Source organism: Haematobia irritans, chromosome 5 (assembly GCF_050003625.1).
Source record: "Haematobia irritans isolate KBUSLIRL chromosome 5, ASM5000362v1, whole genome shotgun sequence".
In the NCBI taxonomy this organism is placed as follows: Eukaryota; Metazoa; Arthropoda; class Insecta; order Diptera; family Muscidae; genus Haematobia; species Haematobia irritans.
Genome location: NC_134401.1, coordinates 58,681,137 through 58,697,130, shown reverse-complemented (window position 1 = coordinate 58,697,130; position 15,994 = coordinate 58,681,137). Strand labels below are relative to the sequence as shown.

The 15,994-nt window shown below is 34.3% G+C and overlaps 2 protein-coding genes across 2 annotated transcripts; both read right to left on the bottom strand.

Annotated features, from left to right (window-relative positions):
- Positions 1-2,605: 2,605 nt before the first annotated feature.
- Cep89 (Centrosomal protein 89kDa) lies at positions 2,606-5,914 on the bottom strand. Its single transcript, XM_075310599.1, has 2 exons — positions 5,527-5,914; positions 2,606-3,985 (listed from the first exon to the last, which is right to left on the bottom strand). The coding sequence occupies exons 1-2, from the start codon at positions 5,791-5,793 to the stop codon at positions 2,669-2,671; spliced, it is 1,584 nt and encodes a 527-aa protein (XP_075166714.1). The 5' UTR covers positions 5,794-5,914; the 3' UTR covers positions 2,606-2,668.
- Positions 5,915-10,275: 4,361 nt separating this feature from the next.
- Impbeta11 (importin beta11) lies at positions 10,276-15,733 on the bottom strand. The gene is made up of 3 exons (XM_075309841.1): positions 15,577-15,733; positions 13,358-15,455; positions 10,276-11,718 (listed from the first exon to the last, which is right to left on the bottom strand). The coding sequence occupies exons 2-3, from the start codon at positions 15,434-15,436 to the stop codon at positions 10,696-10,698; spliced, it is 3,102 nt and encodes a 1,033-aa protein (XP_075165956.1). The 5' UTR covers positions 15,437-15,455; positions 15,577-15,733; the 3' UTR covers positions 10,276-10,695.
- Positions 15,734-15,994: the final 261 nt, after the last annotated feature.

Here is a 15,994-nt window from a genome sequence, read left to right as displayed (position 1 = left end):
GGTGGGGATTCTCAAAAGCGCCGTCAAATTCAAAAAATGTTGGTAGGGTAATTCTACCTTAAAACAACAAACATATTACTTAGTTTTTACTACACTTCTAATTGAAACTGTGAAATATATTGCATATACAAATTGTTTATGACTAATTATGTTCTATCTCTTGCAAGTTTTTACTGGGAAACAAACTCCAGCAAGAACTTGCAACATTTCTGTTTCTTAAACGTCAAATTTGTTCTCTCTCTTTTTGAAGTAAACGAATGACATCCAGCAAAAATTTGTGATATATATGAAAAATTATCGGGTACTCGAACGGAGCTAATACGATACTTGTTTACCACAAAGTTTTCAAATAAACAACACAACAATTTCCGAATCTTCTTTTTTGCCCTCTCCATATATTCATCACTTAAAGCCTACTACACAATTTTTTTTTTTTTTTTTTGATTTCAATCACGAAAATCGCGGATTCAATCCTTTTTTTAATTGAAATGTATTCAATCACGAAAAAGATAGTATCAATCACCCATTTTGATTGAAAACCAACACGATTTTCAATTAAAAATTTAATTGACTTTTGTCACGGAATCAATTAATTATGTGATTGAGTCAATTAAAAACGTGATTGATTTTTAAAATAAAATTCAATCACAGTTTTAATTGAATCTATTAAAATTTTAATTACTTTCGCGACAAAAATCAATCAAATATTTGATTCATTTAATTAAATAATTAATTGAAATTGGCTATAAATTTCAATCAAAAATTTTATATATTGCGCCCCCAAAACGTAATTAGTTTTATTTGAAATAAAAAATGTGTGTTTCTTATAAAACATATTTAATATTTTATTATTTTTGAATTATGCAATAGACAAATAAATTTGGTTCTAACATAACTTACACATACAATTACTATCAATAGTTGCTATAGGATGAAAAAATAAACTATATAAATATTATCTTCTTATAATAATAACCATGTCAGCATGTTCCTTCTAATATGTAAATGCGCCTAGATTTCCAATAAATCAGCAGCCTGTAAGCTAAATTAGTTTTTCTGAAAGTAAACAGAATAATTCGAATTTAATTTTGTTCAATTAAAAGTTAATTTTGTTAAACATTACCTGCATAGAATATCAAGTTCAATTCTTAGTTCCAGGTTGCAGATTTATAATCTTCTTTTGCATTTGTAGTCTTTTAGCATAAAAAGGTGTATTAAGGAGCTCGGTAATTTAATTTTAGTAACAATCCCTTTCCAAAATTTCCACACATTGAAATCGTCTATTAAAATTTGAACCAATCAAAGACAGAAATAATGGGAAAGCAATGTAATATTTGGTATTATATTGATGATACTTTGCAAATTCTGGAAATAGAAAAAAATATAAATGGAAAATGCATATATTTTATTATTTTCGTATATTTTTCATATTTTTAAATCCAAAAGAAATAACTTTTTTACCATTACATAATTCAGCTCAGCTCTCTACTTGGGTTCAAATTGAAAAAGGCATGTGAAACAAAAATACAATTTAATGCCAACGCTACTTCGCATCTTCAAGGTGAATCTTCCAACAAACCCATACCGCTCTTGGTTTTAAGAAAACTAAATAGGAGTGAGAAAATTTATAATTTTAAAAGATCAATACGGTACCCACCTTTTGATTGCAAACATATTCTTATATATTTGATAAAATGATGGGATTGAATGGTCAATTAAACAGGCTTCAATGGAAAACGGTATTCACATTTCATAATTTGGTACCTTCAATAAACGTAGATTGTTTTCCATTTTTACAATACCACAAAACACAAACACAGGTAATATCTAATGCGTTCTTTCATATATTTTTTACACCTTTACCACGTGGCCATTTGTTGTTGCACAGTTTATTTCAACCCTTTACTATGATTTGTTGTTGCGTTCAAAATATTTATGCACACATTTTGAATACAGCAGACAGAATGTCGCTAATCATGTTTGTCAATTTACGCGAAAAACAAAAACCCAACCGTTGCTTACGAGTTACTTCCATAGACTGATCTCTCCATCATACATTGTTGAATAAATACCCACTCTCTTGTTCTCTTTTCGCTCTTTCCATTGCTCAAAATTATTCAATCACAAACGTGATTGGATCAATCACATGTGTAATTGGAAACGGAAAAATCAATCAATCACGTTTGTAATTGAAAATTATTTCCGAATTGATTAACAAATTGATTGAATCAATTAATATTTTAATTGGAAACGTAACAAATATCAATCATTTTTTAATTGGTTTTCATTCGGATTTGATTAAATAATTAATTGAATCAATTAACATATTAATTGAATCCGTTTCCAAATTCAATTAAGTTTTTTTTTGAAAAATTTTTGTGATAATTTTTTGTGTGTAAGTTTGGCATTGTTACTTTACTTTTTAAATTAGCTTTTAATGTCATAATTGTTTTAATAATTTAAAAACACAAACCAAAGTGTGCCATTTTTATGCGGAAATAAAAATCCGAAATTTGCTTTTTTTTCTTCAAAAAATACTTTAATTATATCTTAAAAATTCCTTTCCTACATGTAGAAAACAAACATAAAATAACAATTGTCTACGTTAAATACAGAATTAACAAAATTAAAATGGACTAACTTACAATAAATAAAAATACTTTTAGGGTTATCGATTTTCGGAATTTACATTCAATCTATCTCTTAATATAGTTTTTATTGTTTCTTCCTTCTGTGCCAATTTCTTTTCCATTTTATCTATCTCCTGCAAATGTCTAGCATGTAAACCGCGCACTTGAGATTCTTTGTGCTTGACTATGGCTTCCAATCGCTTAAGAGCATCCCAAGTGCTTTGTAGATTCGCTTGTCCTTCTTCGAGTTTTTGGGCCCATTGTAAAGCTATACGAAGACGCGCTCTCAAACGATCACGGGATCTCTTTACTTTCTCTGTGGACCGTTGGAGGCCTGCATTACGTTTACGCAACTCTTCACACTGTGTGTTTAGTTTTTCCAATTCTAACTTTAGTCTGGAATTATCTTGTTTCAGTCTGTCTACTTTATTATCCACGCTAGCATGACGTTCAGTCAATTCGCCAATAGTGCGTTCTAACGAATTTTTTTCCTTGCTGTGTTGTTGGCGTAGTTGTTCCAGTAGATCTTTACATTCTTTGAGAGATGAAGCGATTGTATCCTGAGGTAATGCTGCTATACTTTTTAATGACACCAACTCGGCCTTACACCTGGTATAGGCATTTTGTAAATGCTCCATATCCAAGACGAGCGTTTGTATTTTCTGTTCATAACAGTGCATGACTTCGACAAGTTTTTCCTTAGCTAAATCGGTTTTGCGGGTTTGGGCATCGGCCTTTTGACGGCAAATTTCCAACTGGGCTTGTATTCGTGCACGTTCTTCACGCCAATTTCCGCCATCCCTTTTGAGAGTGTCAACCTGTTGCTGCAACCGATTATTCTCTTCAAGAACACTTTTCAATTCACCTGTGAAATGTTCAAATTCTTGGGTATATTGTTGTATCAGATCCTCCTTATCGCGTATCATTTCATCGTATGACTGTAGAAGAGGAGCCAGAGTGTGGCTACGTATTGGTTCATCTTGCCACTGTGATATGGAAGACTTTGCTTGTCCGGAAGATGTTGCAGTCTTTGATATATCTTGGCAGGTTTGTTTTAAACGTAGAGAGTCTTGATATCTTTCAATTTGGACATTTAACCGGTAGACTAGCGTTTTCATCATATTTACATCGGCTGTTAACAGCCGATTATCCTCATCAGTTTTTTTCAGTTCGCTTTCTAAACGATGACATTTGTCGCAATGGGCTATTTGATGTTGTAATTCCGATATACGTTTTTCCAAAGTCTTTGTCTCGTTTAGAAGCCTTTGATTTTCATCAGCAAATTGTTCATTGAATTTATGAACTGTAGCCAAACGTTGGAGCAATTTCTCCATTTGTTTATCCTTTGACTGCAGCTGTGTAATAGAGAAAAGAGCAGCATAATTGAGCATAATAATTTCACTAATTTTAGAATGCCTTCTTGATGATCAGGTTATAACATTGATCTACGAGAAAATATGCCTACCAGAAATATTGATCTTAAACTCCAATTATATATACAAACCGACTCCCTATAGCTTACAGAGTCGTTCTAGCCCTGAGTGCCGATTAGTCCATTTCTATGTTGCGAATTATATTGAGTATCAAAAAGTAGACTTTTTTAATTTTCAACGTTTCAACTTTCTATCAAAATATCAACATCACGTTCCCCTTTCAATTCTAATTCAACGTTTTAATTTTTTCGATCAAAGAGATTATCGCTAACACCAGACTTCAATTAGACGATTTGTATCAATTTTCAAAAACACATCAATTTCAAACATCAAAGGCCGATCAGTCGAAATTAAATATTACAAAATGCCGACATCATTGTGTTGACTATTTCACAAAAGGTACTATAAACAAAAATTTGACTTCCGACTTTTGTATTGTTGACCTAGATATAGAGGACAAGCACGAAATCGGTTTAAATTTAGATATAGTTATTTAAATATAGTATCACCTTGTTTGCATGAATATGACCCTCATTTATGAAACATTCTTTTATATTAATTCCAATCCTAGATAGCAATTCCGCGCTGAGAATATCCTTTAGAACACATCATTGAGTCAAGGAATCTTAAGAGTAAGCAACCTAATCAACGTCAATCTTGGAGGTTAGGGGAGTAGAACAACTTCATCATTCCAATGAAGATGCCTCAGGGCAAACTATAAGAATTTTGTGTTATTCGAGAAATGGTCTGACAAGCGATGTAACAATCGTAACCGAGCGATCGGAGAACTTGTTCGCCCATCGCTTTATGAAGCCAACCCAAAAAACATCTTCTGAAAGCGATCCACAAATATCAAACTTAACATCAATAAGCGTTGGCCTAAAGAATCGCAGATTAAAGTCCATTAAATTAATTCTATACCATCTTCTAGGAAGTAAGCCTTGCAATGAGAAGAAATTGCTTCAACTACAGAAAAGAATAATGTGGACTGCGCTTCAGTAGATTTGTGATTTCGACTTGATTTATACAAATGCAATTAATATGTTCATCTTATCGACTATTATATGGCTTAAACTGCCTTTCATATAGTCTTAATAGAGTATAGGGAAATAGCAGTCTTAAGATTAAGATAAGGCACTGTGTGTTCGCCTTCTTACGAAATTGGATCGAATGAAGATGTCCAAAAACGAAACGAGAACCTTATCAATTACTTTTTCTAGTTTTCGAGTTGGTGCTTTTGATTCGATCCGGTTAAAACAATCAAGTCCTGAAGGCCCAACAAAAAACTCTTGAAGCTAGTTGTATATCAGATGTCACCGCCATCAAGTCGAGGTAATGGACAAATTTCAAAATTTAACATTTTCTGTAGAAGTCTAATCTAATAACTAAAATCCAAATCCATTTCAACCATAAACAATGAAACCAACTCCAATTTCTTAAAACAAAAGTGCAGGAAATCTTACCAAATCATGAAAATAACTGACTTGCTTTAGATTCTTTTGTGTCCTATCACCACATCCTGCTTCTCCTCCTGCTAGTCTATCTTCCGTCTTACATTCAGCACTTTGGGAGCGTCTACTAAAATTTCCAGAGAGCGTTTGCAAATGTTTTTCCTTCGTGCGTTTTTTGTGCACTACTTTTCTATGGTTTGCCTCCATTTGGGTTTCCTGGTTATCCGAATGGTCCAAATCCGTGATAATCAGATTACGCCTTGTAGTATTTGTTGACATTGTTTTTTAAATTATATAGTTTTTATAGTTGTATAAATGAAAAGTGTATAATTTTATTATGATTGCTTAAGTAAATGAATGTCACTGTCTGGGGATGATAGGGGTGTTATATTCGAATTTGTTTTTTACTCCTTAAAGGGATACTAAACAATAATATTGTTGCTATGACAATGACCGAGCTACATATTTGGCGCATTCAATATCCTTAAAGGGGGGTTGGTTGAAAGACAACATCCCATGCTACATTAATTTCTATTGTAAACATTTATCATTAGCATTGTCTAGGACAACATGCCATTGGATGAGGTAAAACATATTGTATATTTTTCGATTTTTTTTGCGTAAACACATCCACAAGTATTGCTAAAGTGTATCACCATGTGCACCTTTCCCAACAATAAACTTGGCAAATTGGATTTTCGTAATTATGTACATACATGAAGTAAATCTGCACGCATAGCAGCGACAAAAGTTTGCCACAACCTGCCCAATCACTTTGAGATAAGTAAAACAAAGGTTTCCTTGATACATTCGCAGGGTTCATTGATTTGATGCACATTTCGGCAAATAACAATCGAATCGAATGTTATGAAGAAAACGATCCTTCATTTTAGAGTTATAAAGAAATTCCGCATATAGGGTACTTTCCCAAAGTTGTCTGCGAGTTACTTGGACCCATTTATTTTTATTTTTTCAAATGAGGTACCCAAATGATGAAGTCTATTATACCAGACTCCCTTGTATTGTATTGTCATACGGCACATGGAAACCTCTAAGATCCCAAATTTTTGTCATTAAATCATTCGTTACAATTACTATCGAATGCTGAAACAATTCTGATTTGAGAGTCGTTTTCATATATCAAAAAGTGATTTTTGGCAATTCCTTCGTCTCGTCAAAAGACAATAAATGTCCACATTTGATTAGATTTAAACAACACCACTGATATTTCAATATTGAAGATGTATTGCTTTTACAGCAAGCAAAATGTTGAAACGGTAGTAATTCATTCCCCAAAAACAGCAGTCCGTGTTAGCTATTTTCAAGATAGTTTTTTCTATGAGTGTATGCATTAGGTTAGGTTCAGTCCATTGTGATACTACAGTGGTGAACTTCTCTCTTATCACTGAGTGCTACCCGATTCTATGTTAAGTTAAATGACAAGGGGACCTCTTTTTTATAGCGGAGTTCGAACGGCGTTCCACATTGCAGTGAAACTATTTAGAATGGCTTTGAAACACTCAGAAATGTCACCAGCATTACTGAGGTGGGATGATCTACCGCTGAAAAACTCTTTGGTGTTTGGTCGAAACTGGGTTTGCACCCAAGACCCTGTGTATGCAAGGCGGGCATGTTAACCATTGCACCACAATATGCACTGGTGAAAGTATTTTAGGTTCCCATTGTTGTCGATTTAGCGAAAATTGAAAACGTTTGGAACCCTCGAAGTACTTAGTAGACACATCAGAAATATCTGCTAAGTAGTAAAAAGTATAACGGAAAATTTTAAAAAACTTGTACATTGCTAAAATAGCAAATTTTTTAACAAAAATTCCCTAAGCTTTACGTTGTCTGAAATAAGCAAAAGATATGACTTAAACGGTAAAACTATGAAATGATTATGTCCTTCATTTACTCTGAAAAATATTATTTTTTCTGTAATTGCGGCATAACCTTTCACACTTATAAAAAAGTCTGCTAAACACATAAAACGGTGTATGCTGTTATATTTATATAATTCAACAAATCGCAAAATTTTGAGGTTTTACAATTTTAACCAAAGTATATTTACGAACCAAAGTTTTTATACCCTCCACCATAGGATGGGGGTATATTAACTTTGTCATTCCGTTTGTAACACATCGAAATATTGCTCTAAGACCCCATAAAGTATATATATTCTGGGTCGTGGTGAAATTCTGAGTCGATCTAAGCATGTCCGTCCGTCCGTCCGTCTGTCCGTCTGTCCGGCTGTCCGTCCGTCTGTGGAAATCACGCTAACTTCCGAACGAAACTAGCTATCGACTTGAAACTTGGCACAAGTAGTTGTTATTGATGTAGGTCGGATGGTATTGAAAATGGGCCATATCGGCCCACGTTTACGTATAGCCCCCATATAAACCGATCCCCAAATTTGGCTTGCGGAGCCTTCCGGAGCAGCAAAATTCATCCGATCCGGTTGAAATTTGGTACGTGGTCTAAGTATACGGTCTCTAACAACCATGCAAAAATTGGTCCATATCGGTCCATAATTATATATAGCCCCCATATAAACCGATCCCCAGATTTGACCTCCGGAGCCTCTTGGAGGGGCAAAATTCATCCGATCCGGTTGAAATTTGGTACCTGATGTTAGTATACGGTCTCTAACAACCATGCAAAAATTGGTCCATATCGGTCCATAAATATATATAGCTCCCATATAAACCGATCCCCAGATTTGACCTCCGGAGCCTCTTGGAGGAGCAAACTTCATCCTACCCGATTGAAATTTGGTGCGTGGTGTTAGTATATGGTCTCTAACAACCATGCAAAAACTGGTCCATATCGGTCCATAATTATATATTGCTCCCATATAAACCGATCCCCAGATTTGACCTCCGGAGCCTCTTGGAGGGGCAAAATTCATCCGATCCGTTTGAAATTGGGTACCTGATGTTAGTATACGGTCTCTAACAAGCAAGCAAAAATTGGTCCGTATCGGTCCATAATTATATATAGCTCTCATATAAACCGATCCCCAGATTTGAACTCTGGAGCCTCTTGGATGAGCAAAATTCATCCGATCCAATTGAAAATTAGTACGTGGTGTTAGTATATGGTCTCTAACAACCATGCAAAAATTGGTCCATATCGGTCCATAATTATATATAGCTCCCATATAAATCGATCCCCAGATTTGACCTCCGGAGCCTCTTGGAGGAGCAAAAGTCATCCGATGCGGTTGAAATTTGGTACATTTCGTTAGTATATGGCCTCTAACAGCCATGTAAAAATTGTCAAATTTTATGAAAAAGTTTTGTAAAAAGTTTATTTTTATAGCAATATTTGACAACATTTTATTTCCATAGAAAATTTTGTCAAAATTTTATTTCTATAGAAAATTTTGTAAAAAATTTATTTCTGTAGAAAATTTTGTCAACATTTTATTTCTATAGACAATTTTGTCAACATTTTATTTCTATAGAACATTTTGTCAACATTTTATTTCTATAGAAAATTTTGTCAACATTTTATTTCTATAGAAAATTTTGTCAAAATTTTATTGCTATAGAAAATTTTGTCAACATTTTACTTCCATAGAAAATTTTGTCAACATTTTATTTCTATAGAAAATTTTGTCAAGTTTTTATTTCTATAGAAAATTTTGTCAAAATTTTATTTTTTTAGAAAATTTTGTCAAACTGAATTATATACGTATTTAATCGGCCTTTTTTTTTGTTTAATATATATCCCTTATGGACTAACTTACAATTTAGAAGACAGTGTTAAAAAGTTTTACGATACCTTGCCATCGGCAAGTGTTATCGCAACCCAAGTAATTCGATTGTGGATGACAGCCTTTAGTAGAAGTTCCTACGCAATCCATGGTGGAGGGTACATAAGATTCGGCCTGGCCGAACTTACGGCCGTATATACTTGTTTTTTTTTTGTATATTGGAATATCTTTAAAAGCTCGTATATGCGATCAGCAATCGTTTTGTTTTCTGTTATATATTAATTTGAAAAGTTTTGGAATATCACAGGACATATTTTTAATATATTGTTTTATTGTATTACAATAGCCCCTAGTTGAACTCTGTTGGTTCCAGCCGGACTAAAACAAATTTAGTTTAATCCAGCTTTTCAGCAGACAATGACTGCTTTGCTTTTTTCAGGTTTTTTTTTTTGCTGTTTTAGCACTCATTTCTGCTGTTGTGCATACTAACAAATCTCGTTGGATGTAAAATTATTATCTGGAATATAGAAAGAACAAGTTTAGGGATTTGAAAATCAGGCGATTTTAAAGCCTTAACATTTTACAAACTTCTGCTCACTAGACAAAAACTTGAATTAGTAAACATTTTGGAAGTCACAAACTACTTTATGTTATTCTCATAAATAAGATATTATGAGACTAACATAATATCCTTAAATGAAATTAAGGCAATTGTATTAAGGAAAGCGAACATCAGCTGACATCAATTGCTGTTCTGTAGAGTACTTTGTATGTGTGTATAGAATGTTTTGAGGATTCTTCCTTAACTATTTTTATCTGGGAAGTTTCTTTTGACAATTCTAGATTATTTATACATCAAAAGGTTATGGTTGTTTCCATTCTCGACCGACTAAACAATTTTTATCGCAGCATCTGCCTTCAAATATTTTTGTCTAATGGAGCATACATCGTCTCGGTATGGGACATTGCTTTAACGTACGATTTTCTTGTAAAGTAGATATACATTTCATAATTACTATTTTATGTGAAAACCCAAAAATCGCTTGTTGTAGTTTTACGGTTTTATTTTTTCATTATAACAAATCTTTTTTAAAAAATCAATTTCGCAAGTTCTTTTAGTATGTTTTTTATATTTAAAAAAAAATCAAACAAATCTTGTTAATACATAAATGTACAATAATATATAATAATAAAAAGCAAAAAAAAAAAAAATAAAAAATAAAAATAAAAACTGTATTAAATAATTTACATTGGTATCAAAAACTGATTAGAATAGTAACTTATGTATTAACCAATAGATATTGTTGTAATCAACTCAAGCCAATGACTACCAGGCTATCTGTGACAACTTATTAACATCCCTATAATAGAAACTTAATAAATTTCTTTAGTTTTTGTTGTTGCTTTAGTTTGCTTATTGTACGCAATGCTGCGAACTGAGTGCATATAATTTTTTGTCAATGTTAATTATTAATGGGAAAATTTATTTGCAAATTCACAAATTGGGAAAATCTTTCCAAAACTGCTGGGTAAACGGAACGCATTAGTTGCTGATAGGCGTCATCACCTAATTGAGTGCGTAGATTACCCAGTTGCCATTCAATGTATTGGGGCAATGCTATTTTGTGTACAGGATCCTTTAGCGACAATTGCCTACAACGATCATAATGATAGTTTTTGTAATCAAAATCGTCCATGGTACAATAACTGCTTGTATCCAAATCATATTCGTCGGCAAACACTAATGAATCACAATATTTAATGGGTTTAGTTTCGTTCGCAGTATTGGGATCGTCCGAATTCTGGTTCTGGCCATCGTCATCCTCTCGCATTACTTCGAATAGAGCATCACTGATATTCTGCATAATGGCGGGAAAACGATCTATAAGTATGGGATTATTTGAAAATATCGATAGGAAGGCTAAGGAGAACAATTTGATTTTCTCCAATTCGGTGACCAAAGGCATTTTAGTGATCCACACATCTAGAATTGTTTCCAAGGCATTTGGTTGCTGCAGTTCCTGTATGACCTCCATGAAAACTTGTTGACTTATAAGTAGGACTCGAGCTACCATTGTTAGATACATTCCCATAAGCATTGGAAAATCTTTATTGCTGTATACCTGTTTGAAAATGTATGGCAGAACCGGTCTCACCAATTCCAAGCCATTTGTGGTGTCTGTTTTAAGACAGATTTCGAGAACCTTAACCATAAGAATAATACCTTCCGGCCGAATATCATCAAACATGCGATTGCAGAAATCCACAAAAGGTCGTCCATAACGTTCCAGATATGCATTAGCATCCAGTAAAATATAGGCTTGTATTAAAACTAGAACAGTGCGCAGATTTTCCGAAGACATTTCGATAATGGGCAAAATGTTGCGACATAAGTCAATCAATGGTACAGACATACTAGTCGAATTCTCGACGACGGCAACCCAGAGGGATAAACCTTCCTCGATGAGATAAATGTGTGAAGGTTCCTAGAAAGATGAAGAAAAAATTAATTCGATTGATAATTGATGGAAAAGCTGCCTCAAGATTGTTTTCTACATTGTAAATTGGTTCATATGGAGACCATGGTAAGAATTGGTCTTAAGTTTAAAATATTTAATACCTACAAGAATTACTGAGTCCAGGGCCACAGGATCACAGAAGTCAAATCTAACACAATAGATTGGGCTATGGATTGCATACAAGTTTTGATGATTTTAGCACGGATGCGAACATCTCAGTTATGAACACTACAGTCCAAAAACTTAATATAAACCCAGCAAAAACTAGGTAACCAATCTCATTGCAATTTACATTACCAGGAGTAAAGCTGTAATTATACTTTGCATTACATTGCGGTGAGTTATAGTGACTAACTTGTAATGACAATAATAAATACTTCTCGGTAATTTTTGAATTGGTATTCTCAAATTGTAATGCATTTGGCTGTTAATGACTTAATAAAATAGAATAAATGATGGTACCATATACCAAGTATAATTATTCACATAAATGAGCATTTACTTGTTATGTAACGATAATTCTGAAGATTTTTCCGTTAAGGAATATTCTTCATGAATATTTCATAATAATTGTGTTTTAAATTAATGACGTTACCAGACTAAATATGTTTTACATAAATGCTTTATTATACCTCATTCACATTACACTTTCAAAATCGACTTCACTAGATTTCAACTATCATTTGCCTTATAAAAAGGGATATATAAGTAGATTTCGAACATAATGTGAATCTAACTCCCTTAAACAATAACATTTATTTCTATTTTAACTGTGAAATTAATTTGCCTGCAATCTTATTTAGATGATTTGTTACATTTTTTTGTACAATATTCGTTTCTATTCAAGTAATATTCATATTACAGCATTACTCGCCATATTTTGATCCATTGTAATCGGCTAGAGAAGTCAATATTTTCGAGATTTGGTTGCCTGAGACAATAAGTGGCTATTTTGCAAAGTTTGGTATATCTACGAGTAAGTGATTACATATTACGTGATTATATGCTTTAAAAGCACTAATTATTTCATGGCCAAAGGTATGCCTGGGGAGCAGTACTTTCCTCCTAGGACATGCGTATGTAAATATAATCCGGAGCGATGCCAACTAATAAGTGGTTATTAATTTTTAAACAGGTAATATTTGTTTTATTTCTTGCCTAAACGTTGACAAATTGGGTTAGATATAGTCTAGTTATGACCCTAATCAAACCATTTTAACTCCTACACTCCTTCAAAATTGAGGTAATGTTGCCATATTTATGCAAATCGTGCGATACATATATCGGAGCTGTATCTGTTCCGATCAGCGTTCGTTCTTGCGCAAAAAATAAAAACATTCGCTGTGAATACCGGTCAAATGCATTTTGGGATTTAAACCTAGTATTTATGACTTTATGCATATACTGCATAATTTTGTATTATTTTTGATAGCTTTAACTCGGTCGAGAAATACTTCAGGCGATTCTGTGAAATACTTTAGGAGATTGATTTATAAACCTCTCGTATTCTTAATTTTGTTTTGTGGACTATAATAGAACCGGGAATTTAAAATGTGGGTTTTTTCTCACATGCGAATTGAATGAAATAAAAATTCGTAATCATTACCTGTAAATCTGTACTCAAAGCTATTACACTGTATAGGAAGGGTAACATTTTTTCTGGGATATCTCGTATCGCTTTCACAACTTGTTGCAGCGTGCAAATGATAGCACAACGTAACATGCTGTAATCCTCACTTTCTTTCCACAATAGAGGCAAGTAAGATATCAAACTATCCGCATGAGGTTCAATGTTGTCACTCATCTTTTCTACTAACGCTGACATTATGGCTAGGACTTTCATTTTGGTATCGCACTCTTTAGCCTCACGCAGCAACACAAAGAGAGCATTAAAAGATGGCTCTAAATATGGTAGAAATGCTACAGGGGCAAAATCAAAGTCTGATATTAATATTGATAGTGTACTGGAGGAAGCCAGACGGATTGACATATCTTCAGAGGGTCGTAGCAAATGTAAACACGCCTCATAAGCCAACGGCCTTAGATTTCGGGAGAAATTGACACCAGCCCATTCGCCCAGCAACCAAATGATGCGTCTTCTCAATATACGGAAATTGGTGGATTCGATTTTCAATTCATTTAAAAGCTGGCCACTAAACCATGCATCAAAATCCAATTCGTTAAAGAGATGCAATGACGCTTGCCCAGCGGCATTATAAATGGCATCTTTGAGAAGAATGTCTTTAAGATCTGAGTTTGGTGTTAGTTGAATTTGTTGAGCTTTTTGTACATATTTAACAACCTCCGCCGACATCTGTTCTGTGTAGCTGTTAACACATCCTAGAAAAAGCGTCTCTACACACGGTCTCAGGGCGTATTTCCATGTATCACCCCCACTATCGTCTTGGGCAAATTCTTCCGGATCTTCTAGCCACAAGTCCAGTTCAATTTGAGTTAGTATAAAGTAATGGGTTATGATTTTTTCGCATATATAGCTGAGTCTTTCTTGTGTGAAAAATGTTTCCAATGACGAACGTATTTCCAAATCCTGGCTGTTGTCGTTGTCCAAGAAATTGTCCATTCTCACCAAGTAGAAGGGTGACATAAGGCCTTTCATCAAGTTTATGCAGTGTATGGCAAATTGGCGGAAATTTATAACATTTTCCGTAAATATTAGATACGCACTAACATGGAAGACATGGTCAAATGTAAACTGCAAGGCCATTGGCACAAAATTTTTAAATGCTACGGCATGGCCTTCTTGGAATTCCAGCAAGGTTTTCATTTGCTTCAATATTAACTTCTCCAGTAGTCCTACTAGTAATTCATCAGCATTCAGTTGTCGCAGTTCATAGCGCACACTCAGACATTCTTTTAGCCTCTCGAACAATTTTTCCACAAAACGCAGACAAGCTGGGGAATTTCGCGGGTTTTTGTAGCCGTAGATTGTAAGCTTCCGCAATATTCGTGTGCACAACACCGCAATCTCCAATGTCGGTTTGGCCACTTGCTGAGCTTCTTTCAATTGGTGGAAGAACAATGTACAGTACGAGTCCCACAGTTGGTATATAAATTCATATATGTTGCTAGTCAACTCTTCAAACACTCTCTTCTCTGCCCAGAGTCTTCGAGATGCCAAAGATTTTATCACGTGGTGAAGTGTGAGCAGTACCCTTTGTTGTTCGCCACTTTCAAGGGATTCACAACCAGCACTTGCGGAGAAAGTCTGGAGTCGCTTTAAGAGTTCTGGAATCAGCTGTTGCCAATCGTGAGGGCAATCAATACGTGCTATACGGGCCATGAGTACAGCTATTTGAAGAGAAACCTGAGGAATTGGCTCATTGGCAAAGTGCATAAGCAACAAATCTCGAATTTGTTGTTTTTCTTCTGGCGACAATTCCTGCCTCGCCCCCTTACGCCAATATTTATTGATGCCATTCTTCAAATAAACTACTGCCATCCATCGAACATTGACATCCAGCTGTTGTACGATACTCGGGTCTAGGCCGCCTACTACAGCTAGGCTAATTCGTGTCAGGGTTGGAAAAAACCCCGCCTGTGTTTCCCATTCTAAAAGCTGGGCCTCTGCCTTACGAACAATCTCATGATTTCCATCTGTAGCAGCTCGTAAAGCCTGGCATACCATTACTTCCGGAGAGACAGGCGTTATTTGCGGGATATCCATTATGATGGATGGTGAAGTACTGCAAAAAAAACACCAAAGGTGGTCGATAATAGAAAAAAATCCAATGGTAATCAAAGGTGTGGCAAATACGATTACATATTCCATTTTTCTTAGGATACTTGGTGATAGCCACTACTTACAGTTATTGAACATCCAATTTCTTGGTTTCCCAGAAATACTGATTTATTATTTGAGAAAATTTAGCAAATATGCTGTAATGTATAAATGTAGGCAACGCAAAATTGATTCCTTCGGCAAACAATGACAGTGACTTCTGTCAAACAATGTTGCCAAGACTTATTTCCAAAAACGCACTAAAATGCAATCCAATCAGAAATCATGTGTGATAACTAGGTGGTTTCACTACAACAGCTGAATTTCATTAATGAAGTATCCCAATAAACACAAACGTTTGAAAAATACTAAAATTCAATAATTTTTCAAAAATTTTTTCAAAGGATTAGGGTAATATTCAAGTTGAGAAATTGTTGAGAAAATCGCGTTCTCAACAAAAAACAGACATTACCCTCAACAGTAAAATTCAACACAATAGCAATA